The 26,550-nt window shown below is 41.6% G+C and overlaps 1 protein-coding gene across 23 annotated transcripts in view; it reads right to left on the bottom strand.

Annotated features, from left to right (window-relative positions):
- Positions 1-26,550, bottom strand: part of LOC146973626 (neurexin-1a-like) — a 253,900-nt gene that overhangs the window by 114,290 nt on the left and 113,060 nt on the right. For 17 of the 23 annotated variants that reach the window (XM_085800346.1, XM_085800348.1, XM_085800359.1 and 14 more), the window contains 7 exons: positions 23,408-23,611; positions 21,039-21,065; positions 15,092-15,214; positions 13,828-14,209; positions 12,366-12,556; positions 11,259-11,432; positions 7,486-7,605 (listed from right to left, as the gene is read on the bottom strand). In XM_085800346.1, the coding sequence (XP_085656472.1) occupies positions 7,486-7,605; positions 11,259-11,432; positions 12,366-12,556; positions 13,828-14,209; positions 15,092-15,214; positions 21,039-21,065; positions 23,408-23,611 (1,221 nt within the window). The remainder of the gene's footprint in view (positions 1-7,485; positions 7,606-11,258; positions 11,433-12,365; positions 12,557-13,827; positions 14,210-15,091; positions 15,215-21,038; positions 21,066-23,407; positions 23,612-26,550) is intronic. The other 6 variants (XM_085800350.1, XM_085800352.1, XM_085800362.1 and 3 more) reach the window with 1 other exon arrangement.

The following is a 26,550-nucleotide window of genomic DNA, read 5'->3' as shown; positions in this document are numbered from 1 at the left end:
AGAAAAAGCCATAATACTCTGGAATTGGGTACTGTACTTTGTTTCTCTGTTCATGAAATGACTTTGTTTATGTTGGCCAATCTTATTGCTCTTTTATCCCTGCAACTTAATTTCCTGACATATCCCTGTTTTACAGCACTGTAACCCCCTCACTTCCATACATAGCACATATTATGTATATGATCTATCATCTATAATAAAGACTAAAAAAAACCAAGCTACATGCTGAAAAAAAAAGCCTCTTGAACTTAGGATGCTCAGCAGGTAAAAAGTAAGAAAAGCAGAGACTCTTTGAGTTAGCTCTTGCATCTGTAGTAAGTTAACTTTCTTCATCGTAGAGACGCAGGTTAACTGTGACCTTCATCTTGTCAAAGTTTTATACTCACGGATACAGTGAGGGATATAAAAGAATGGTGATCCTGTCACTGAGGATATTTGTATCTTATTGCCTAACCCTAACCCCCCAATTGTACATTTCTGTTCTTGTATTTGACCTGAACTTTATTTTGAACGCGAGTGCAGAACACAAGTGCTGACAAAAGATTGATATCCACCCCCCAACTTTAAAGTCACACATTTTATAGGGTGATGTTATGGAGCAGCATAACCAGCTTTTGAGGCTCTTTCAAACAATCTACCAAAGACACTCTTCCCGAAGCTGTTTCCCAACATCTGGCCCCAATCCCAGAACAAAACACACTGGACAGAGTCACTGAACTCCTGTCAGGGTCAAACTGACATGTTAACATCCTTCAGCTGCTGTTTCTCACAGATGTAGACAAAACACCATGGCTGTGTATTAAGAGTATCTGCGGAGTAAACGGTCATAGACACATATAATATGGTGATTATATATTATTATTATAGATTATATTATTTGTATTTGACATATTTATCATTGTGTGAGCTCTGATTACAGTGTTCATCAGCATCTGCAATTCCAATTCAGTGGACTAAACATCAGAATTCCCCCTCAATTAAATGACTTCTGTGTGTGGAGTCAGTGTCAGCAGAAGCAATCTAAAGTTTGTAAATAGTTTTGCACACAAGCAGGCAATCTTGTTCTTTAAGGGACGCTTTAGATTCTTGCCACAGTTCTCCCGAGTGTCATGTTCAATAGGCCAAGTATACGAGAGAGGGGAATATTCACAGTGTCTGTGTAACACCCAGCAGGGTAGTTTAGCAGATGTTCTGTCTTCAAGTCAACACTTTAATTAGTATTGTGTTGTGGAGAAACAACAGCTTCTTATTCGCTGTCAACATGCCCCTCCGGGCTACCAATTAATAAAAAACACCTCAAAGATTAGGTTCTCACCACTGCACTGCAATGAGTTCTAGATGAAGCACTGATTACAACTGAGATTACATGGGAGACAGCTCAATGTGCATTACGCTGGTGCTCAACTCTGATCTGACCACACGTTGCTCATTGACACACAAATAACGTTCAGAAAGTCTCCCAGTGTGGTCTTATGAAGAAGTGCGGCATATGTCAGACACCACTGCTCCTTCATACTAATGCCACCGTCCCAGCATGAGATGACAGCACATGAGACACTTTGTGCATCATGTGTCCTCACAGCTGTATGCATATTATCATGAGTCATGAGTGTGTAAGTCACATTCAAGAACATCGACTATTCACCCAGGACACCTCAAAGGTAGTTAGTGATTCTGCACCACTTCCTGCAGAGATCTCACTGCTTGGGCAAAGTTACAGACATGTTACAGCATCCACGGCGGGAGGAAAGGAGACCTGGTTTCCATGCCAACAGCCTTTACCCACATACAGCCACTGGCACAGAAACCCATTTAAATTCAGATACTCAATCAGCATGAGGAAATTATTGGAAATAACTAGGCCAGATAGTGACCGAGAGTCGGAGGAGCAGCGGAGGAATGAGTGGAAATAAAACAAAGAATCACAGAAGAGGATGAAACGATAAATCCCTCCTTAAGTCACTCAGCAGCGATAGAAATCTTCAGGAACAGACCAACCTGGTATCCATCTGGAGCAGCAAACAGCAGCTGTGGGATATGTGGAGAAATAAGTGCAAACCCACACCGTCCTATAGAGCTTCAGGCGCTGACACATACAGCATGAAAAGCGTGAAAGTGGCTCTAGACATAGCAGAACTTCAAATAAATGGCAGATTTCAGACAGGTTTCTGCCTCTTTTAGAAGAGGAGGCTGTGCTTCATAAAAGGTTAAAATATTTTACCATGTTAAAATGTAAGAAGAACACAGCTCCATTTAAAAAAAGAAGGTTGAATCATTTCTGTAAACAACTGGATAATGAAAATTTTCAGCGAATTTTATCAAAACTGAAAATAGTGCATTTGTTGGGGAATATTTTTAGCAGAGGATTAACATATGATGGTGTTTTTTATATCTTGTATTGTATGTGTCTTTGTATTGTCTCCTTTTATTTATAATGGACCTGAGTCCGTAATAAAGACACAATTGACCTTTAATAAAATAACAGAGGTCATGACAAATATAAAGAAGCCATACAAAGCTTTGGATACTTGTTACTAAAATCAAGTCATTGCTGGGTTTAATCCCTTTTCTGAGATTTGTGGATGTAAAAAATTATGGAGTTTCAATGTCCACAGTCTTATTATGTGCTGATGTTACGACCGACAACTGGTCAAATGTTGTATATAGACACATACTATGAGGGAAATGTTGCTAACATTTAGTTTGTCTTTTCTTTTTAAGAAGGAAATAGACAAAAAAAAACAACATTTTCTCCAACAGAATGGTCATTTTGTTTTACATTCGATCGGCCTTACAACAGAACAGTTAAACTCTGCTAGCCGTGCTGTGAGTCTTGTAAACGTGCGTGCACATTTTACGAGAATGGCTACTGGATTGAACACGCGGAAGCACTTTCAGACTGCTTCTCTCATATCTTGGGGCACAATGGCTGCTCAAAGCTAGGCCAAGCGTTCAATACACACTGAAGCCCAAATATTTTCAGACCCGTGGATTTGTTTCGCTGAGCTGCATTAAAGGAGGGCGACATTCGAGGCAAAGAGAACATTACTTCCATGTGACAGCAGGCTGTTTACTCCAGTAGCTCGTATCCACTTGGCCTCACTGTTGGACTGGGTGTCCCCTCGTATTGATCGAAACCAAACTAAGTGGTTTTAATCCTTGCATGCCACCGCAGACGCAGGGGACAAAACTGTCTAGAGTACTTCCTGCTTGCCTCTGTGTGTGCGTGTGCGTGTATGTGTGTGTGCGCGCTTGTGTCCATGTTAAGGAGGACCATAAAGACTACTGAAACAAAAGTGCTCCTCTTTACAAAAAAGACAAGGGAATTCCAGGAATGTGCCTAAAGATCTATAATACACGCCTCATGGGACAAATAATTGATCATGTCATTCCTAAATATTCTTGAGTAATCTGACTAAAAAAAAGTCAACATCAATTTCCGAAATGTGAGGAATACAGACAAAACTGGTGTATTTCTACTTACAACTGTGAAAGTGTGTGCTCTTTGGAGTGGTTGTTTTTGCTTCCAAAACTTTCTCAGATACTTTACATTCTGAGTCAGATACTTTGATTCTTGCTTTTGTAGAATGATTCAAAACAGGATCGTTTCACTTTCTGTATGGGGCTTAGGAGAGATAAGACCCATGTCTATAACAGATCATATAGTAGATATTAAGCCTGAGGCCCAGACAGACTATTCTCAAGGGACAAAGACACAAGAATGAGCATTGACTGAGACACATTAGAAATCAAGTGAGAGGGGCTCGACTTTGCCCCTTGGGCAGAGACAATGGACACTAGACCCATACAAATCCCATTGTTGATATAATATTGACATGGCACTAATAGCTCTGGCTATAGGACTGGGTGGATGAGCAACCAGGCGAGACAGAGATTGCGTGAAGGCCAGGCTTGCCCCTCGCTGTAGCCTTTCCACGACCCACTTTAGCTCAACAGCAAACACCATTCTGTTTGTCTCTGTACATTACTCTCAGATGCTTGACCACTGCAGGCAAACTCCCTCAGGAAGTCTAGACTGGAGTTTAAGTCCCGCAAAAACACACGCCCACACACACCAGGCCAGCATCTGAATGAAAACTGGAACATTTTTTCCAAACCCCAGTGGATGATACAGAGAAGGCCAAACGCAATATGGCAGTGTTAACTCCTAGAGGACACCGGTCATGTTTTGGCTGATTATCAGTGTCACACTTGCAGAACTGCACTGATGTCTTCACCACACCAACACACACACACACACACACACACACACACACACACACACACACACACACACACACACACACACACACACACACACACACACACACACACACACACAGTCTGTGTCTCCTGTCTGGGTCACCAGCTAAAATGCCTTCTACATGCCATTTTATTCCTACTGGCATCAAAAACAGCGTGTAGTGATGAGAGCAAACGCATGCTTAACACCATTCACAAGCGTCTTAATTCATTTCACATGCATGATGATCTGAGAGAAATTTGATTCATCTTGGCCAGCGCAGCTTGTGTTCCTCTCTCTCTCTCTCCAGTGGAGATAATTGGTTCTATAAATACGACTTGAAGACACCGTGTCCGCAGTTCATTCAAAAAAAAAAAAAAAAAAAATCACAGTCACATCACTGGTATCAAGTGTTTTAGAGATGATGAAGAGAAGATGTGAAGATTGTTTTTATATATACTATATCTATGCCATCATTTCACCAGCCGCTCTGAAGTGAAAGACGCTGCGCTGGTCTGAGCAGTTGAAATAGTTTTATCATTACAGACCAGAGCACAGCCAGCACTGCTCTGACAAAAAGAAGATACAGTGCAGTGTCTATGTGGATACATGACATGCATACACGTCACACGTATTGAAGGCTGCATCCCCATGGGACACAGCAGGTGCAGCGATTTAGAATGGCCCTGCTTGCCGTGCAACTTTACTTTCCCTCCTCTCTTTACGTCATCGCTTCAAATGATGCAAAAAGAAGGAAAGAAATGTGAATGTGAAATGCCAGATAACATATTCACTCTCTGTCATTACTTATTACTGTTGAATCATTCTAAAATATCTGTATCCTTTATTCATTATCTTGGTTCAAACATCTTACAAGACATACTGTGTTGGCCCAGAGCTGCTATCTGCCTTTGATTTGATGGTTTTAATTCATTCATAGAGAAGTGTTTCTTCATGTAATAATTTAATCTACGTTAACAAATTAAATTTATTTAAATGCAAGTCACCTTGACCTTTTTTTTTTAGTTGAGACAGTACAGAGTTGGATCTTGTCGTCATAAACCAATTAACACCAGCGGAGACTGACTCAACCTGACTTGAGAACAATGAGATTGTTATAGTTTTATCAGACATACAGTAATATTTGTTCCCACGTGGGTTGTGACTGACAGCTGTACAACTCATCCCAGCTGTAAATGTTTCGGGGCCAGGAGCTGTGAAATTGAGTTTTTCTCCTTGTGTGAAGACACGATGCCGAGACTAGCCACGAGAGAATATGTGAAAATGCAGCAAGCTTCCCATGAAAGTTGCTTTTCCTGGAGACCCATTGCTCTGTTGAAAATTGCCTGCATTTCAGCTTATGCAAATATATCTGGTAAAAAGTGATATTTTCCTCTGAGATGCTTCTCTCGTTTCCTCTATCCCCATGACAATCCATCAACACAGATAAAACCCAACCATCTCCTGCTTCATTTTTCCTTCTCATAGATTTCCTTTGGCAGAGTGAGGCTGTGTCGCTATTCTGAGGAGGACTGGCTCAGTTCATGCGAATAAGAGAACACGATTTCTTGGAGAGCATGTTTTGGGGGTTACATGCTGCATCCCTGGAGCCCGAGAATCGATCCATCCTATTGTGTTGCTTATTGTTGTCTCAGGTCAGCAGGAACAATGAGACCAGCTATAGTAACCAGAATCAGCAGGTAGAGCACTGTTTTCTCAGATATAATATATGCACATGTACTGAAATGAGTTCTGTGGGCCTGTATACTTAGGATGAATATGCATGACAGGAAAGGGGGGTGGGGGAAAGTTGCAAACTGCATTTTTTCCCCCACGTTAATGCAGTAGGAAGGTTCACGACGAGTTCGCCATCAAAAATATCCCTTAACACCTCCAGCACAAGCCCCTGCTCCTCAGATGATCCAAACACAGTTTGAGGAATGAAAGGGAGAGTAAAAAGGAGCAGAGGAGGGCCGGGATCAGGATGAGCTACACTCAAGCTCACATCTCATGGACAGAAGAATCCTTTTAGTGTTATCATAGGCTGCAGATATGTACGGGCTACGAGGCTGCACAGGAAACTATTAACACTTTCTCTTGATAACAAAAGACAGGGTCTTATCAGGATGGTAGAAGTGACACAGAATGCATTAACATTTATGGCGCTCTCTCCTCTGCTTTTGTGTCATCTCCAGAGCGCCCACTCTGTTCTCTTCTCCTTAATACAGTTCAGCACTTTGCCCATTCACCCCTTACTGTGTGAACTGCTGCAGAAGAAAATAATGACCATACAGAATCCCCTCTGCACGTTTGGCATAAGAAAATAGCCCATTTTCTAGAAGTGGAGCAGACATTACCCCAGTTCTCTCTATTGTTAAACATTAATCAGTAAATAGTCCCTAAAAACTAGACACCCACTGAACTGTCTTTAAGTGAGATTAATAACACACAACTTTTAAATTGCATCATCACCAAAGGAAGTTTGGATTTTTATTTTGCATGTATGTCTGTCTGTATGTGTGTCCCTGTTGAGTATGCCAGGATGTATGCTGTGCTGACTCAACAGAATGCATCCTGGTAGAATTTTAAAGCATCTTTTGGTAAATGTCATTTATTATTTTTGTTTGTTTGACTTGCTGTTGATGTTTTATTTAGCTGAACACAATGTTTGTTGCTCCCTCTAGTGGCGCAGCTCTCAAACTTTAATGAGCCTTCACTGAAACGTCAGCCAGATGTCACAAATGTGGAAAGGCTTCCGCCGTTCAGAATTTCAACAGCTCTCGACTCCCTCAGTGAAGGCAACGCAGACTGTATTCAAAGCAGCGCTGCTGAAAAACAACGCGTGAGTGTCGAGATGCATTCAGGGTCCAAGCTGCAACATATCAGTCAGCAGTGACAGGAGACAGCGATATTTGAGAGTCTGGGCCCTCGCTCGGGTTTTGATGTGAGAGTTTGCAAAGGAACTTGTTTGATAAGGACATAAATGTAGCACATTGATAGAAAATGAATAGGAATATGCATGCTACAGTATGTGAAAGCAGAGATTTAAAATGTCCCTGCCGGTGGCGATGATAACACTCACCTTTAAACATCTTAAGATTCATTCAGAAGGTTTTTTCTAATGCTAGGAAAGGTCTTTTAACGTGTGCGTATGTATGTGTGCGCAAAAACTCATGTTTACTGTGTGTTTTCCTTCTATTAAAAGTCTACATGGAAGTGGAGGATAGAGAAACGAGTCCTACCATCATTACACAGTGGTCCTCCGAATGTCGTCATGCTGCAGTCACAGCTGAAGCCCTCCCACTGCTGAAGGCACACACCCTGGTTGGCACACGAGTCCTCTTGGCATGTAGTGCTGGGGCCTGCATGTGGAGACACACAGTGAAATGGGTGAGTACACTGACTCTAACAACAGGCAGTTGAATCTGCAGTTCAACTTACTGCAGTGAAATTAAATGTCACATAAAACATACGGACAACAGGATTTCTGCAAGTGGAGGCAAACACAGGACGAACATACTCTATGCAAACATACCGACTGTGTAGTCATGTTTTATATTATTTCAGCAAACACTACAAGAAATTGCATATCTCCAGGTGGCTTATTGCCTGTGTCTGAAAAACCTCACACATGTAATTAAAAAAGACATTAAAGCCATGGGTATTTAAATGATTATAACACTTGTATTAAATTTACTGTGTATTTTTTTTAAATTTGATATTCTATATTTAAAAACAACAGAATACAGTTATACGTACGTTATAACCTCCATTAACCTCCATTAATCTGGCTTTTAAACAGCCCAGTAGTACCGTTTCTCAGCTGTGTCTAGATCTGATGTAGCTCGATCACTGCTACAGCACCAAGTGAAATGTGTCCAGTCCACTACAGTAAACAGTTCACTCCGAAATCCAACTCCTCTCCAGACTGTCACACACCTCTGACTACCCGTGGAGATGGTTTGTGCGATCAGATCACAATCTTCCCTCAGTGATCACCCGCAGTGCATGTTATTACCAGCTGTGAGTGGAGTGGACTCACAGGACAATGATCCTCAGATGTGCAGATGTGCAGATGTGTTGGTGATGTGTTTACAGTCGGTATCTAATCTCTATACTTGTATCAGTCAGTCAGTGGTTCTGTCAGTCTCAGCTAACTGTACAGACTGTATTGTTTGTGTGAAAGTGGCAATAGATTAGTTCATGTTAGTGGAATGGAGAGGGTTAATATGGATGAGCATTGCTTTGTTTGTCCATTTATGAGATTAAAAATCTGTCATTATATTGTTTGATGAGTATTTATGATACAATTATGTACATTTTTTCCCAATCGTTATTGATCATTGGCAAATGTATATAACCTAACTCATATCAGGATATTTCATAACGACACATACTCTTAAAAGTGACACACACCAATACTATACACATGTAGCACTCCTCTTTGCAGTAAAAATTACTAAAATGGAGCATATCTACATCTGCGTTTTTTGATAATCATGATTATGATTATAACTGTGATGGCAAGAAATGTAGTCATCTTATTATTTGTCTATTTACTGAGTTGCTCCGCTGCTGAATATAGACATATATTACAACTGCATCCTTATATGTGACTTTTTATCTGTCTGAATTAAGTGCAGCAACAATGGGGGCTGCTCAGCCACAGAGTAGCTATGGTAACTGCTTAATAGTTTAAGCATTTGGTGTAGCCCACACTCAAGGCTGAAAAATGCAAAAAGCAAAACACTAAACACTGTGTACACTTCGCTATAGGAAAAGAAAGAAATAAGTAGAATTCATTAACGATGAAAAACGGTTCAGGAATACATTTAAATACAAATCAATTGAAATCGCATGTAAGTACAATGTATACTCATGATTACTACTGCTAATGACTATTCATACAAGTCTTTGCCTTATTGTTCATATTGTAATGGGCCTAATTGACTGGGATTGTGAATCATGTAAACGATGAGACGATGAGACAGACAAACAGATGTTTAACGGCGTACTTATAAATTTAAATACGTCTAATTAATGTAAACCAGTCAGAATCATACATTTATTTCAAGGTTTTCCCATGTATTCCATGTTCTCTATATGTAAGGCATGATGTAGAGGATAATTGATTTAATTAATTTATGTTAATAACGTATTCAGTCGCTGTGATGTAGTGAAATGGTTGTTAATGCGTAAAAAAATACATCTGAATCGGCTTTAATTGCTGCCAGAGACTGTCACAGGAAAATGGCATTGATAAACATGGGACTTACTGTATAAGAACAATGATTCATTTAATGTAGAACATAAAAATGACTTAAGTTTGAATGAAAACCTCAGTTTTGAATAGAAATTCATGCAGGAGAATTTTGAAGAGGAGAGTAATTACGGCTGGTGTAAGTCATGCAAAAAGTACAAAAATGAAAATATAAAAAACAAAACCACAGGATCCAAGAAAAAAACAACGCACAACAGCATGTTGGTGCAAATCAACAACGTGAGCCCCATAGACTCCGATACAAGATGGTACAGTAACTGTACTTGTATTCCTATGGGACTGGAGCCCACCCCATATAGCTGGTGGGCTGAGTGGCAAACTAGGCAGTTGTCTTGCTCAGGGATATGTGAAAAGTGTGGAGGTAGAGACTGTGGAGAGGTGGGGGTGGGTGGGGGTTAGGAGGGGGGGAGGTGGGCAGAGGCATTACAGATGCAAAGAGGGAAGGGATATCAGACTCCGTATCAAACAGACAAAGCTATCTACCTTGCAAGTCAGCTTTCATCAATGCAACTTTTGTCAGCAAAATAATAGGAAAGGAAAAGGCAAAGTATACCAGCTGTTAGTAAAGCAGAGATGGAGTAACACAGACACAAGGCTGTTGAAGCAGGAGAGAAAGAGTGAGGAGTGAAGTGTTTGTTTGTCCTCAGAAAGAGCCAGAGGGGAAGAATCGTATTGTATAATGGAGGCCAGGGTTAAGTCAAACTGTAACAGCAACTGCTCTCAAAATGGCATCAGCAATCTGAAGTTAAGGCATGTTAAGTCATTATTATGTGAAGTGGGTATACTTGTCGTAATGTTGAGTAAAAATCCAAAGTCATAGAAAAAGTGAATTCCCTCCAATGCATAGTTTGAAATGATCCCTGCTTTATTCAAATAACTATATTCTAGCTCCTGACTCCATCAGCGCAATCCAGTAAATGTGTTATCACAGGAGCCATTTTCCATTGAGAGCGACCATTGTTTCTGTGCAGTGTGTGACGAAAAACAACAACTTGGACAGACCTGCACACAGCGCTGGGTTTGATTATATTTGTAATGTCGCAACATGAGAAGATCAGAAGTTGCATACTCAATAGAAAAAGAGTGGATGAATTGTGAAATTAAACTAAGTGAGTGACGATGAAAAATAAATCAAATATTGTCTCTGGATGTGGTGCACACATTAGACTGGGCAAATGATATTCATGCATGCAACAAAGGCTTCATACATAATTCAAAAGAATTGCTTCTGGCAAACTCTCAGATCCAGCAAGCATGCATAGAGCAAAACAGAATGGGGATAAAATGGGAAATAACACTGGCAGTACAAATATGGCAGAGAGAATAATCAGATTATGGCCAAGTGAAACAGAAATGATTGCCTGTGGAGGAGTGTCGGTGCTTGATGCATTCTAACAGAATACTAACACACTTTATAGATGTTAAATTATGAGCCACAGGTTGGCAGTGTGGGTGTGCTTCACACGGCCTTGTCGGACAAGAGTGAGAATGGGAGGACCGAGCTGCAACATTATTGAGTTGCAATGACGCCCTCAGTTAACTTTGTGATAATGAGGAAACCATCCATCCACCCATTAGCTGTAACGCTTAGCCTTATAAGGTCACGGGGGGTGGAGTTAATATAATCAAAGGAAAACTTGTCAGTTTTTTTTATTTTTTATTAATGTAACATGTCACCCCAAAAAAAAGAAGAGAAGAAGTGAAGTTTTCTTACTGGGCCGGAAAACTACTCACCTTCACATCCTCTCTCTATCTGTCCGACACAATCCAGAGCATCTGACATCAAGTCTGGAAGCCGCCCGTTCAGATCCACTGATGCCAGACAACCTTGGAAACCCTCCTTGGAATGCACCAGCTTAGGCAGCTCCTTGTACATCTCCTTAGCCACCCCACCAATGTAAAGGTTGCCTGTGAAGAAATGAGAGACATGACAACACTGACCCCTAGTGGAAAGAAAACATGGCACAGAGCGTCACCCTATGACGTCTTCTAAAGTGAGGTCAAAAGCACATCACACTAGACAGTGGGTTAGTTGGGGTTGCTCTGAGCTGGTATTGTTTTCTCTCTGTGTGTGTGTGTGTGTGTGTGTGTGTGTGTGTGTGTGTGTGTGTGTGTGTGTGTGTGTGGTATAAAAAAACACCACAGAGGTGTTACAGTAGATGTGTGTTTGTGCACAGATTTTGACACAAGTGTCACAAAGGAGTAAATTACTGCCCTAAAATTGTATGAATGTAGCTGAGATCAAAATGAAGGCTGAGATCCTGAGTGCTCATTGGTCAAAATCTGAACTTGTTGATGTTCCAGATTAATTAAAGATGACAGTTGCTGGATAAGGTTAACCCACAGGGAGGTGTGCAGGAGGTTAATTAATGTCAGTCTTTCTAATTGTGTCCAATTACATTTTCAGCGCTATGACACAATATCAATATTATTGTTCAAACCTGAAATTTGTCACTGGCTTTGTACTGATTCATTGAAGTTTTTAATGACAATAATTACAACATTCTTCAAGGCATAAAGTTAATTAAGCCAATATTCTTTTATCCAAGGTCGGTCGGCTAATTACAAATGGTCTTCTCTCTGAACTCCCCGCTCCGCACACACACCATTAGTGTTGGCAGCCAGACACCCACGGTTTGAGTTCTTGTTGAAGGGAACCTTAGTGGTAGTAATGTGTGAGGACCAAGCTTTTCTCCCTCCAACCCCCCTGAGGGTTTTCTACTGCTGCTGCTGCTGCTGCTGTTGCAACCACAAACCTGATTTTCTAACCTCTGGGCCACTGCTGCCCCAGTTTCGAGAAATCGAAAAAAGATATCTTAATTCACTCCTACGCCTACGCACCCTTCAGGTCCAGGTTTTTGGCTCCCGAGGTCGCCTGTGTGGTGACCTTGGTATCAATCTTGACCGTGTGGAGGTTGTTGGTGTCCCTGGAGATTATAACGTTGTGCCAGTGGTTGTCGTTCAGGGGCTTGTTGGAGTTGCCTTTGATCAGGTGGGCTCCGTTGCCCAGGTCAGACACATAGTGCAGGAAACTGCAACCAAGTATTGAGCAACATGAGCAGAAGCAATCACAGGCAGAAAACATGGCGTTACATAGCAATGCATATTACTGTAGGTGTATATTCCTTAGATATACGCTGTGTAATCTATTATGTCCACATTATTTACAGCTCTTTTAACAAACCTGTAATTAGACTGTGTGTTTAGCCAATAATATACCTCAGACAATAACAATTACAAAAAGTAGAAAAGTCTAATGAACCTTTAAAAACTGGAACAAGAGTGTGTGTGTGCACGTTGCCGGTGTGTCTGTGTGTTCGAATGTTTACATGCACGAGTATCAGCAAGTGCAGCTGTCTGAAAAAGAGCTAAATAAAAGGTTGTGGGCTGTGCTCAACAAATTGGTCTTAAATTATTTGGTTTACAGGCAATTTATGATTTGCATGCTCGTTTTAATTAAAATGTATGCCTTTAATGTTCAGCATGTTGAATAATAATTCACTTGAGGCGCTACTTAAAAGAAGGTCATTCTATAGCTGCATTTCAGAAATAAGAAATGCAGCCCTGTGTAGTTGATTCCCTTTTATGTCGGGTATTTGTTGTGCCTTCATGAAGATTTAAAAAGAGCAGTAATAGCCAACAGCTCTTTCAGAGAATATTCTGGCAAAGGAATGATAAGGAAATAATTTGAATTCCCATAATAATGGCATGAAAAGCTGTCAAGAATTATATTCTCTTTGGGAACTGTCATAAAATATGAAGAGCTGCATTATTAAAACCATAATCCATTTATATGGATATTCTTACATAAATAAACATCTCGCTACATTAGTATAAAATTAATTCAACACAGGTGAAAGCTTTTTGCTTTTCATATTTGCTGGCCTCAACACCTGGTGGCATGCAGGTTTTCAACCCAAAAAGTGTGTGTGTGGGTGTGTGTGTGTGTGTAAAGAGAAGAGCTGAGGAGTTACTGTAGCCTGAGCGGTGACAGCCACAACAGCTAAATAAAAACATTAAACCGCCTACACAAAATCAAACTTCCACTGGTAGCATTGTTGTTTGACAAATCATCTCTGAGCAGAGAAGCACAGAGGAAACACAGCCCAGACTACGCTGACTGCTGCGGTGTCAAATCTTCCAGAAAAAGAACAAAACATCCTAAAATATCTACAAAAAGCTCCTTGTCAGAGCAGGAAGATTTAAAGGAGGTGCATGTGAGCGGATCTGCTGTGGATAAGTGGGAGAACACTTAGTCAAAGTTTTCTGCGCTCACACTTCAACATGGAAAGCGTTCACTTACCCTTTGACCAGCTCCACCACGATGAAGTCATTCCCGTCCCCGCTGTTGTAAAGGATGAGGCCGTCGGAGGAGGTGGTTTTGAACTGAAAGAAAAGGTGCATGGAGTAGTAGGCCTGCAGAGTGGTGAGGGTCACGTAGCTGGAGCGCGACTTGAAGGTGACGGGGTCGGCGATGATGCTCTTGTAGCCGATCATGGCGTTGAGCTCGCAGTAATCGATGTCACCGTTTTTACACAGGTCTATGTAGGCCATGCCGTTGAAGGAGAGGCTCTGGAGGTGGCCGATGAAGTTGGACGGCACCATGGACAAGAAGCGCTTCTCTGTCACGATGCCCGTCTCAATGTTATGGAACTCCAGCTGAGTGTGGTCGCCTGCCATTTGGCCTTTGACCGGCAGAAGAAGGGAGAGAGTTTGTTACTGGGGATGTAGGACAATTAAGGAGGCATTGCTTTGCCCTTTAACGGTCACCTTTGGATCCTCTAAATTATTGATTTTTCAGAGTGAGGCCTAGGGATCCCCAGGGGTCCTTGAGGGGCTCCTTGGGGTCCCCAGCAAAGAGAACAATAATTTATTTTCACTATAATTCCACCCATGAGTAAAACAATGAACAAATAACTATTTTTGTCAAACTGCAAACAGTTTCTGTGATAAAACATGTACTGTAAGAACAACATGCTCTAAATTGTCTAATATCATTTTAGGGGTCTTTGATGGTCAATGGATGACCACTGCTTCAAACTGTAACACCACAATCTGTGACATTAAAGAAAACCAACATGAATTCCAGGAAAAAAAGAAAAAAAAATGATAACATAATCATTTGAATTACATTTACATGTTTGAATGATAGTTTTGTTATAAAATGAATAGAACTGTTAATTAAACATTTTACATAACAAAATAATTCAGGACATTTTGCCTTGTAATTGAATGTTGTAGCTATCTTTAGACACTTATATAACACCAGTCTATTAGAGGACACATTTTTAACATTTCCTAATTAATTATAAACAGCAATGTTTGGTCTTTAACTGAAATGAGACAATAATACAATTATCTAGTACAATAATACATTCCTTCAGACTAAAGAAATTACTTAATAAATAAATGCCTTCTCTGCAGTGCAGTGCAGAAATAACACACTTGTAGGTCTGTAAAGAAGCGTGTGTCTTACCTAAAATCTGAGAGGCCAACACATGCTATAGGTAATTCATGTTTATAGGAGGAAGATACTATTCTGCCAGAGAGGAGAGGAAGAGGAGTACCTTCGACAGGCGGCAGATCATCTACGGTCAGTTTCAAACTCTTGCCCCTCCTGAACACACGCACCGTGTGCCACTCATTGTCGTTCAGATTTTGACCCGCAAAAATAGTCTCGGGACCTTTGCCTGCAGGACAGTCCAAACAGCGGTTAACACACATGCATGCATACACCCACACACACACATAATAGAGAGGCTGAGAGATATAAACAGAATCAGAGAGGGGAGGGGGGAGGGAGGGGATCGAAAGGAGGACAGAGTGAATGAGTTAAGTAGTTTGAAAGAGACAGAAAACATTAAGGTAAACATAGTTAATGGGCCATAAGAAAACACATCATTCTGACTTGCATTTGCTGTCCTGCACCATTAGATAGGGCATCATATTTCTGAATTCTCACTGAACACCATTGTCGTCATATCAAGACGAGGGAGGCGGTAATCAGGATGCTACATAATTATCACTGACAATATTCACACTAACTGTTTTGATTTAAGCAACAATGCCTGTTTTATTTTCCTAAAGCAACACAGTATAATTAGACGTTTCATCATAGCTGGTCTCTCACTTCTTGTGGGTTGTTGTTTTATTTTTTCCCCTCATGCCACATGGTGGCAGCAAATGACTACCAAAAGGCTACGACAGAGCAAGGCACTTATCTGAGCATCACTCTCCATCTTGTTTAGCTACAGACCCAGTGTTTGGTTTCTCTCATGTCCACCACATGAAATGAAAAAGTTAATGTCGGAGCAAATACCTGAATAATGGAAACAAAGCGCTCGGAGGTGAAACGAACCTCTTCTAAAGCAAAAAACAGATTGGCTATTGTTGGTGGAAAATGCAGGAAATACAGAATGTGATTTTCATCAGCAGCTCATGAAAATGAATGAGTGTTTTGAAAAAAGCAGCAGATAACAGGTAGCTGCAATAACACTGTGCGAAATGCACAAATTCTATTATTAAAAGTGATACACTTCATTAAATCTCCAAATGCCAAAAAAATAACCATCCTAATAAATTAAAAAAACACACATAATACTGAAGCATCCCTTCACACATCCTGGAACCAGCATGTGAATGATCCCTGGTGTGTCACCATGTTACACAGAATCCAAATCAAATGTGATTCCACATAATCAAATTTGGAATTACAGATAGGATTAATCACTGCAATGCAACAAATCTGTGATCTTATGAGAAGAAGAAAAAAGAAAAGAAAAAAAACCTCTTGTCTGCTTTTAGAAATTCCAACATTGGTCCAATTGGGGCAACACATTATTTTTTGATGCAGCCTCCGACTCGCTGTAGAGCATCTTTGAATTGCTGTACGGCTGTGATGTTCCCCTCCTGGGCTCACAGAACCAAACAGACCAATTAAGACGCCACTGTGACAATATTAAAATCCCCGGGCTCCGGATACCTTGCCCACTGTGGGGAGCATTTCATATGGGTGCCAGGTTCATTCCCCTGAACCCATTTATGGCTATTTATTTCCTGCTTTTCTGCAATCTTCAAAGCACCCATTGCAATGTGTATGCAAATCTGAGGGTGCCAAAGTACTGGGACACACTCAATCTCAGAGGCACAGTTCTGCTTTGTAAGCACTAAACACCGGGGCAGGATTGAAACCAGACGACTGGCGAGGGATTAAGGATGAGAGATATGAAATAATAGGATGGAGTTGGACTTGAAAGCATGCTTGATCTTTGCCTTCCATCATCCTGTCCTTGTTGCTCTCCAAGGAGGAAAGAAAGGGAAGGGGAAAAGAGGTCAATAGTATTAAGCAGCACATTCCTGCACAACATCCACTACTGTAGGGCCTAGTTTTACGCCTGTTGTGCAGTCTGGAGTCTAAACTGCCAGCTGCTGGCCAGACATTAAGGGCCTTTAGTCTGCTTTCTGCCACGTCCAGCCCTCTCTAGTGCCCTCGCTGATGGTGATCTATCTGCAGTGATGGATCTACAGTGATCCCTCCTTGCCTCATTGACTTCAGGCCCAAGGGAACAGTGGAGAAGTGTGGCACAGGGTAGCATGAGAAGATGTGATTATCCAGTCAATCAGCTCTGGCTGGCTGGATGACAGGCCAAATACTGGTGGAGCCTGACCCGACCACTGTGACTCACCCAGGTGGAGGAAGAAGAGGAAGAAAAAAAAACAAAACAAAGAAAGAAAGAGGGACTCACTGACCACACAGCAGGCCACTGCTGCTGGATTACCATCAACACAGACATCAAAGCCAGCACACATAGAAAGGCAAACTTAGCAGGCTGCCATGCTAGGCGACCTGCTTGTCTAATCGATGCCCTGCCAACTGACAACACACTGTGGAAATGTTTAAGCAAGCAGAGGTTAAATGGTGTCAAAACAAGAAATGGTGACAATCACCGCTAATCTGCTGCTCCGTGCCATTTGCATTTCACTTTATTTGTTCTATAAACAGAGATCAAACGTGTTGAAAGGTTGTCACTCGGTCTAGCTTCAGTCATGTGGAGTATTTCTAGCAATAGCTGCATAATCATGTCATGTTAACTACCTCGCAGGCCTGACAGGAAAGTCCCTCAGTGTGCTGTAACTTTTACGGGGGTGATCAATGATTATTCTCAGCTTTCCATTTAAGTTGCTAATGTTAGTTACAGGTACTGCTGAGCCGACACGTTAGCCACCTTCATGAAGCTAATTTACAGCAGCCACAAACAGCATCATAATTACATCTTAATCTAAAGCACTTCACTGTTGTTTCCCTTCACAAGGCGCTCAGACAGACACACAGACACACACACAGGCATAGTCAGCTTTTGATCTAAGTGGTACAGCCCGCTGGTGGTGACTTGTTTTTGCTGAAAGGAGGGGCCGTCTAAACTGTTTGGGTGAGGAGGGGAGGGTATTTAATGTTCCTCCCTTGTAAGAATTGCTATATGAAAAAAAAAAAAAAAACACTATTATTTGATATTTCAGGAGGAGGGGTTTTACAGTGACTGAAGAAAAACTCAATAACTCTGAGCCCTCCTCCACAGCCAAATCATTTCTGAACAGTCTCTTAATAGATTGAGATTTATGGCATGACAAATAGGGATATATTCTTATCTTCAAGTTGACTCATCTGCACTGTAGATAGATTGAATCAATCTGCTCGACACATTCCTTCATTCGTCACCAACGATTAGTTTTCCCAGCACGAAGGTGAGCACCATTAAACCCTATTATCAGTGCTTTAACAGTTTGATTTTTGATTTGAGCAGTTTAGCTGCACTCGGTGCCATCAGTGACAGCGACGCTGAAAGTGTACTGCCAACATACAGTTTACTGTGCATTATAAGCACTCAGTGGCAAATACAAGGCACTTTTCCAGCTGATAAGCACAGTGTGTATCTCACCCTCTATGCATCTGCCCTTTAAATCATCCCCTCATTATCATTCATACATGCACACAGGTGTAATATCCATGCAAAAGAATGTCCTCCTGCTCTTTCACACTAAATAAGCCAAAGAGAAAGAAAGACTGATGCATGAAAATGATCAATTACGTATAAAAGAAAAAAAATGCTTTGAGTTTCTGGTCAAGAAGGTCAGGGAGAGAATAATCACTACATCCTGACTCCGCTGTAAATTATCCTGTTCAGATTAATGCATAATAGAACGGAAGACAAAAAAAAAGCCAATCTGTCACCAGATATTTTTAGATCATATTTTTAGTTTGTTGTCACTCAGTGCCTGTTAACAGTGTTTAAGTCAGAGTGGCAGTGTTTTCTTCAGACAGCTCTGGGCTGCCCCAGGGAGTCGAGGTCCCTAATAGACAGTGATGTGTTCTTTGAGTCGGTGCTGAAATTCTTCATCCACCGAGCTGACCGGAGCTGCAGCGCCTGACAAGACACATTAATTAACACAGAAAAAAAAGAGGACAAAAATAACACGGAGAAAAATAACAACCTAGAAAAAAAAAAAAGCAGAGAATTAAATGCTTCATAAGTGGAAACACGCGCTCTGGCTTAGCACAGTTCTTTCCAAGAACTTCAATTAAACATTTTCTTATGACACAATTAGGTCTGAATCTATTAAAAAAAGACCTGCTTTTTTCCCCTCGGTTTTACTTAAAGATTCATTTTCCCTGTAGCATGGCATTAAATGTTGATGGAATCAAAATAATTCTCTTTGAATTATATAGCAGCTTTGTTCTGTGTGGAAAAAATCCTCATGTACCGTATATTCCTTCCATCTATAAAACATCAGTTAATTCTGTAAATGTGATAATAATTGTATTACTTCTAAGACTGTTATTCTTGAATAAATACAGGAGGTACATTAAGACAATGTACACTAACATAATTCACACCAATGGAACTAACATGTCAGCATGACTAGTGACTTGTCAGAGCCAACTAGTGCTGTGTGGTTTCATTTCATTTTCATTATTCCCACGGCCTGTGTGAAATCATCCAGCCTATTAACTACACACTGCACATCGCCCAATTACACTGCACTGAGTTTTCTCCTACTGACTAAAAAAAACAGCTATTGAACCTACAGGGGTGTTAATAATGAAGATGGTGTGTTTTCTTTCTTTCAACCACCAGGTGCAACACTGAATCAGACTAATCTGGCTCTGGCTATTTTGGCAATGATGCATGAAGCAAAAATATGAAGCAGAGAAATTAAGTAATCAAAAGAGCAAATAACAACCCCTGGTGTCCATGCATGCACGGATTATGCCTCCGCACTCCCAACATAAACCAAGAATGACCTTTTAACGCTCCGAAAGGTGGGAATTAGAGCTTAGAGATTTTCATTTGCATACACAAACAAGGGATGCAATCCAAGACGCATGAACAATGCTATTTAGCATTTAGAAAGGTGTTAAGAAGGGCTGGCTAGAGGTCACGTCATGTGATTCCAGCGTGGAGACGTTTTTTGTTGTGTAAGTCTCCGCTCCTCATCAGGCAATGACCTTCAAATACTGTAAGACTTCACACACAAAGAGATCCAACACGGGCATCTTCAGAGAACAGTTTGTTCTTATATACAATCTGACACTGGCACTCCATTATAGAGCCTAAACTGTCTAATTTCTGTTGGTATTTACTGATACTGAGAATGTGTCTGTCACTTCAGAATCGTTAAACAGGAAGAGGGCTCGTGTATTATGACTCCAGTGAAGTAATTATTAATTCATCACTGTTCCTGAATAATAAATGTCAGGGATATTTACCTCCCAAAATATTGCAATGTAACCTCTTTGTTGAAACACACACATACACAAAACACACACATATCCCCCCCCTGTGAATCCCACAACAAGATCTATTCTCTCTCCCTCCCTCTTCATCCCTTTCTTTCTGCTCTGTGAGGCAGGTTAATGAGAATAATAAAATCACACTCTGTATTTCCTCTGTACCTTGAATGGCGTCATCAATTTACAACCGGCGTGAAATACTGGAGTCGAAAGGAGGGGGAAAAAAAAAAAAAGACGAAGAAGCGAGGGTGGAGGGGAGGCAAGGAAATCATGCATGTCTAAAATACCTGCACTTCCAATGCATGAACGTTATATCAGCCTGATTTCATGAGTGAGACGGTTTGTTAATTAGAAACAACTCAGTGTATAGAATCGCTGCCATATTTAGCTTAGTGATTAATTCGAGCCTCCCTCCGTCTCCTTTCGCCCTACTCATTATTCTCTTAGACAGCTGATGCACAGAAGACCACTATTCAGTCCTTATGTACCCACAGTTCTTTAAAAGTGCTATGATAAAATGTAATGTCTCTTGTATTTCAAAGCAAGTGGAGGTCAAATCCACAGATTTAGGACCTATTTAATGTCAGGATCATTCACTGGCTGCAGAGAAGAAATTGCAACAAGACAGCTAATACTAAAACATGAACGTCCAGAAACAGTAAGTTAGAGAGGAGGAAGAAGAAACAGATGAAGAAGAAGAAGAAGAAAGGTGAACAGTAACTTACTGGAGGTACAGTTAATCCTGATACAATCTAGATGGGGAAGAATAGATGAGAGATAAATTCATCTTTCAACGATACAGCTGCAGACATCATTAAAGCATACAGTCCACCCCTCTGGGGACACACACACAGACACTGCCCGTCCTCTGATGCTCTCATCCGTGGCCCCTGAGCTGCAGCGAGCTGGTAAAAGCACTGCACTGGAGCCGGGCCAGAGCAGCTCGGCATGGTGGTGTGCAGAGGAATACAAGTTCCAGCAATGTAGAATAGAGATTCATGGGGGCCGGCCGAGGTTTTGCTTCATGATATTGTTTCGCTTTGTTTTTTTTTGCCAGGTAGCCAAACAAATCGTGTTTTGCAAGGTGAGAGATTTTCTCGGTTCATTTTCAGAATATGATCTTCTATTCAGTGTGAGAGCATCAGATTTTAGTCAGGGTCAGACAGGGCCAGGTGGAAGGTGTTTCCATTCTCTCCAAAACCCCATTTTTTCTTTTTTTCAATCTCTCTATCTCTTCACATATCTGACTGAAAACATCTTTTCACGCTACCGCTACTACTGAAATTGATAATCGTTGAAAAATCCAATTGCATCACCGTTGCTGATGCTCTGAGCACATGTAGCAGTGGTGAAACAATTATTCATCAAATGCACAAGCACTTGATTGTGATTATTTGCACAGAATTGTGACATATTTGTACTTAGTATGTTTATATATGACACGATTATCATCTTATGGTGTATTATTCCAGGTTTTACTACTGCCTAAACCAGCATTACAAACTCACCTACACATTAAATCATCAGCTAACAATAATATAATGTCTATAATGATAATATGTTCTCATATGGGACATTCTGTTATAGATTTATACCCACATTTTGTGGCCAAAACTACTTGTAAATAGACTATTTTATTATTTATTATTATCTACTAAGGTTATGTTGTATCTCAGTAGAAGACTTGAAGACACTGTTGTTTCTCCTGGTAACAACTAATGATGACCTGTTCTTCATTCATTTTGTATCACTTAGCAGTGCCTTATAGACCACTGCTTCTATATATATATATCTGTTTTCTTTATTTCTTGTTCCTGAGGCTTAGAGCTGGCGTCGTGCTCTGAGAAAGGTGACCCAGATCAAACTCCCCCTCCCCTCCTTCCCCATTCGGCCCTGTCTGTCGTGTGTTGTCAACCACAGCAGAAAAGTGGTCGCAAACAACCAGAGACCAACACTAGCCCTACCCTTGCAGGAAATGCTCTGCTTTTTGAAGGAGGGATGAGGGAGACAGGCTTCAGGGGCTGATGGCTGGGGACGAACTCACAAAAAAAAAAAAAAACTCTATAATGTGTCAAAGATAATTTAAACATAAAAGAAAACACGATGACTCGCTGCTTTCATCAGAAGGCGTCTTTTTTCTTTTTCTTTTTTTGTAGGTGCCACGATTTGACTCGTCGGCCCTGTCAGTGTGTGGCGCTGTTGTCTTCCAGCGATGGGGACACATGCTTCCTTGTGGTTGACTGCAGACACAGACTGTCTGCTTTGCATGCACGGCTAAATGGCTCCGCTTAGGGAGCCCATTTCTGTTTAGCCAGTGGAAAGGAGAAATAGATGGCTATCATTTGTGCAGCATTGCTCTGTTTGAGAGATATCAAACTTTTCACAGGCTTCATTGGATTCTTTCCTGAGCAAATAAGCACACACATGCACACGCTCGCACAGAGTCTTTCATTTTGCCCTCAATTTTCTCTCTTTTTTGGTGTAGGCAGGGGGGAGGGGTGGAGCGTGTCTCTCCCTGTGCTTATTTAAGATACACTTACTGATTTGCAATCATGCATTCCTCCTACAATGATTAAAGTGCACAAGAACAAATGATTTAATGGTTAAAACAACAAAAGGGATATTAGAGAGGAGGTGTGATATTATAAACACTCCCTCATCTTCAGAGGAATTGTTCGCTTCCTTTTATGAATGATATAACTGGATGTATTTGTAAATGCACCAGGAGAGAACACAGCAGTGAGTGCACTGTGAGGGCGACTCCCTCAAGAGCAATGCATGTGTTTATGATCTGGGGTTAGTTGATGGAGTGGACAGCGAGCATTCCCTGCTGGGCAACGGCAGCTGTGTGCTCAACTGGCAGTGAGCGGAGAGCCGCAGACTCTTGCCATTGAAAGTCTTTACACCATCTCCTTCTATTCAGAATAGGCCTGTGTATGATATGAGAGTAATTGGTTTGTGTAGCGAATGTGCGTGAGGGTAAGAGCGAGAGAGAGAGAGAGACTGTGTGTATTTGAGAGTGTTATCTAGCTTAATTTAGTGCTATTTGACACATGACTGTGCGGCTGCAGCCGGTGCATGTCCGAGACGTTACCTAAATTGACAGTCAGGCGGACGCGGCCGCTCTCCAGCTCGAGACGCAGGCTGTCAGCTGAGTCCCGAGACGTGGTGGCTATTAGGATGCCGTAGGCTCGCTGGGAGCGGAAGCGCAGAGACACATCCTCGGCCTCCGTGTGCATCACCACGGGCAGCTGGACCTTCATGAACTTGCTGCCATCGTAGCTGAGGATGGTCGCCTCTGCAGAGAGAAAGAGGAAGACGAGTGGATGAGTGATGGGTAAAATGGAGTGTGGCAGTTTTGAAATGATGATGCCTTATTTGTGGATATAATTCAGTGTTGTAAATCTCAGTCTTGAGTAAGGAAATGCAGTAGGGGAGAAGATATTAAATAGCACACATTCAAACACAGAGGGAGAGAGCCTATTATGCGTCTGTAAAGGGGGAAAAAAAATGCACCGAGATACTCCAGCTGCAACACAAGCTATGCAGTGAACCTTCACTGACTTGTCATCCATCCACACAGGAATGATTAAACCATGAAGCTGACAAACACAGGGACAACTTCACTCTTCCTGGAGTGTCCCCAGATGTGTTTGTCACACGTGCTTTGCAGATTTGCTACAAAAGAACACAGCACTGATGATGAATCCAGCTACTATTAGGCTGCTGGAATTACAAAAAAAAACAGCAAAACAGAAAGAGTCAGTTCAAAGAGAAAGTGACTGCAAAATGGCATGTGCACAGATATGTCATCCAAGAGCAGCGTGCAAATACTTGTCACTAGTCTCACATCGCATAAGACTGCATACTACAGCTGACAGCAACCCCAAACCCCCCCCCCCCCCACCTAAAAGTCTGAGTCGTGTCTTCTCTGCACCAGTGGAAGTGGTGCCCTCCATCATCGAAAAGAACATAGAGATAGGTACATGCTAGAACAGTGGTGTGTAATAAAAAAAACACTCAGAGGACAATGAACACACAGTGACAAACAGAGAAAGATAAGATAAAGGAAACCAAGTCAATAACAGAGGTAATAACAAGTGGCAGCATTATATCTTTGAATCTGCTATAACAGTGGGAAACTACAAAAGGACAAATTGGTTTTGACTTAGGGGAAAAAATACAAACGTTGACAGACTCATAATAGTCTGTGGACCTTGAATATTGAGCCTCTGCTCAGGGTGACTGCATTTACTCAAAGCATTAGGAAGGAGAAATGCTGGGGAGATTGTTTAACGCCGGCAGGAGGCTGTAACAGCATTTCCGGTAGTGTAACTAAACCAAAACCCAATAACAAAGCCATTACAGCGACTGCGGCGCTGAAACAGATAGAAGGCAAGTTGGAGGGACGGGGGAGATGGAGTGAGGTGGGGGTGATAGGGTACCAATGTACACACACCACCTCATCACCACTTCCTCATCACACAGAGCCAATGTCACATCCATCCCCTGGGATGACTCCGTCACATTCCTCACCCAAATCCAATTTCTCCACGACCTCCTGGGGTATGCTGCGGATGACAGGGGCGTGTGACAAACGAGTTCTCACTGCTAAACTGTCTGCTTCCTGCCAGGCAGCTAAAGCAAAGAGCTGCATTTGGAAACTGTTAGCAGATGCCAGGAAAAATGGAGCAACTGTTCAAACTCCTAACACTTGAAAAAAAATGTTTGTCGCTGCAATATTAGCTAGCACTTTAAACCAGACGAGAGCATTTCCTCGCCGTGTTTGACTTATTCTCTGTATGCGGCTGCGCTTCACGGTGTATACAAATACACAGCCACACTGTCTGGTGCTCAGGTGTATGTTTACTCTGGGAAGATGGGACGTGAAAATCATTACTGCCAAACAATGAGTGACGGATCTAAGTGCTGCACTGTATAGGATTTCTGCTCCAGCATAAACCCTACTCCTTTTAAAATGCCTCCGTTTGACACTAGATCCATTAGACTGTGAAAAAAAGAAGACTCATGGTAAAAAGGAAAGAAAACAAAAGAAAAAATGTAACATTGCACTGATGGTGACTATTCTTTAGAGATGTGTAAACACCACTTTGTTAACAAGGGGGTGTATATATATAAACAGTTTGGAGTATGTACAACTGACTGCCATTGTCGTAGAGGCACAGATGCTGATAATCGAGGTGAGGAAGGAAGGTAATGGTGTGATGTGACCTCTGGCCACACCTCATATAAATAAAGAACCATATGAATAATCTGAATAGATGGATGAAATTAATCACACCTGGAGTAAACACTAAATTTCATACAAGATGTCACCGCCGCTCAGATTCATACAGGAGGTTGTCTAAGATGATATCAAAAAGAAACGTCCGGACAGATATGAAAATATGGAGACCGACGTGTGAGGGAAACATTACCTAATGCAAAGTGAGCACCTGTCAAGAATCCAATCCTGGAGACCCAGCCTTTTTTTTTTTTTAAATGGCACTCCCGTGTTTAATACCAAAATAAATTGAGAGGACTGAAGCTGGGAGTTTCTGTCTGTGCCAGCCCAACGGGAGGCTGTCAGAGGGGAGATGGAGCATACCAAACTAAACCAAGCATTCATTTTCTGTCTTGTAAAGCACAATACAACATTGTTTCCTGATTTTCACAAGAGAACAAGGAGCAATTTGGGTGGGTGGGGTGGTGGGGGGTTTGAAAGAAGTAACAAATAGGGCTGTGTTACTAACAAGGGGGAGTAATGGCAGACAGGCACACACACAGGCAAGTTCTTCCTCCCTTTTCCCCCCTGAAGGAGAACAGACTCTGCAGGAAGGAAGAGCTGTCAGCTGCATGTCACAGGATTGTGATGTGAGTGTCAGGGCACCAGGCCCAATCCAATTCAAAACTTGCCAGAATACAACCACCGCCAAAGGCTTTTGGAAAATGTATGTTCAACATCCACAATAAACAGGAAGAAATGGCTCACAGATATCATAAATAATTCAAAGATGTTCATGTCTCCTTCACCACAGCCGCCTCTTCTTTGAGAATCTTAGCACACACCAGCCGAGAAATAGACTCTCTGGCTATTAAAAGTGTGAAGGAGAAGAAAAAACGCTGCCATCTAAGTGGATTTCAAGAGATGGGATGGAGGGGGGGACTCTTCTTTTGCTATGCAGAGAGGAATGGCATCTTCATGGGCCGACTTTCGCATCTTTGCTGCTCCGCGGC

This window comes from Trachurus japonicus, chromosome 15 (genome assembly GCF_045865225.1).
Source record: "Trachurus japonicus isolate A0001 chromosome 15, Traja_1.0".
NCBI lineage: Eukaryota > Metazoa > Chordata > Actinopteri > Carangiformes > Carangidae > Trachurus > Trachurus japonicus.
This window is presented reverse-complemented; position numbering and strand designations above follow the sequence as displayed.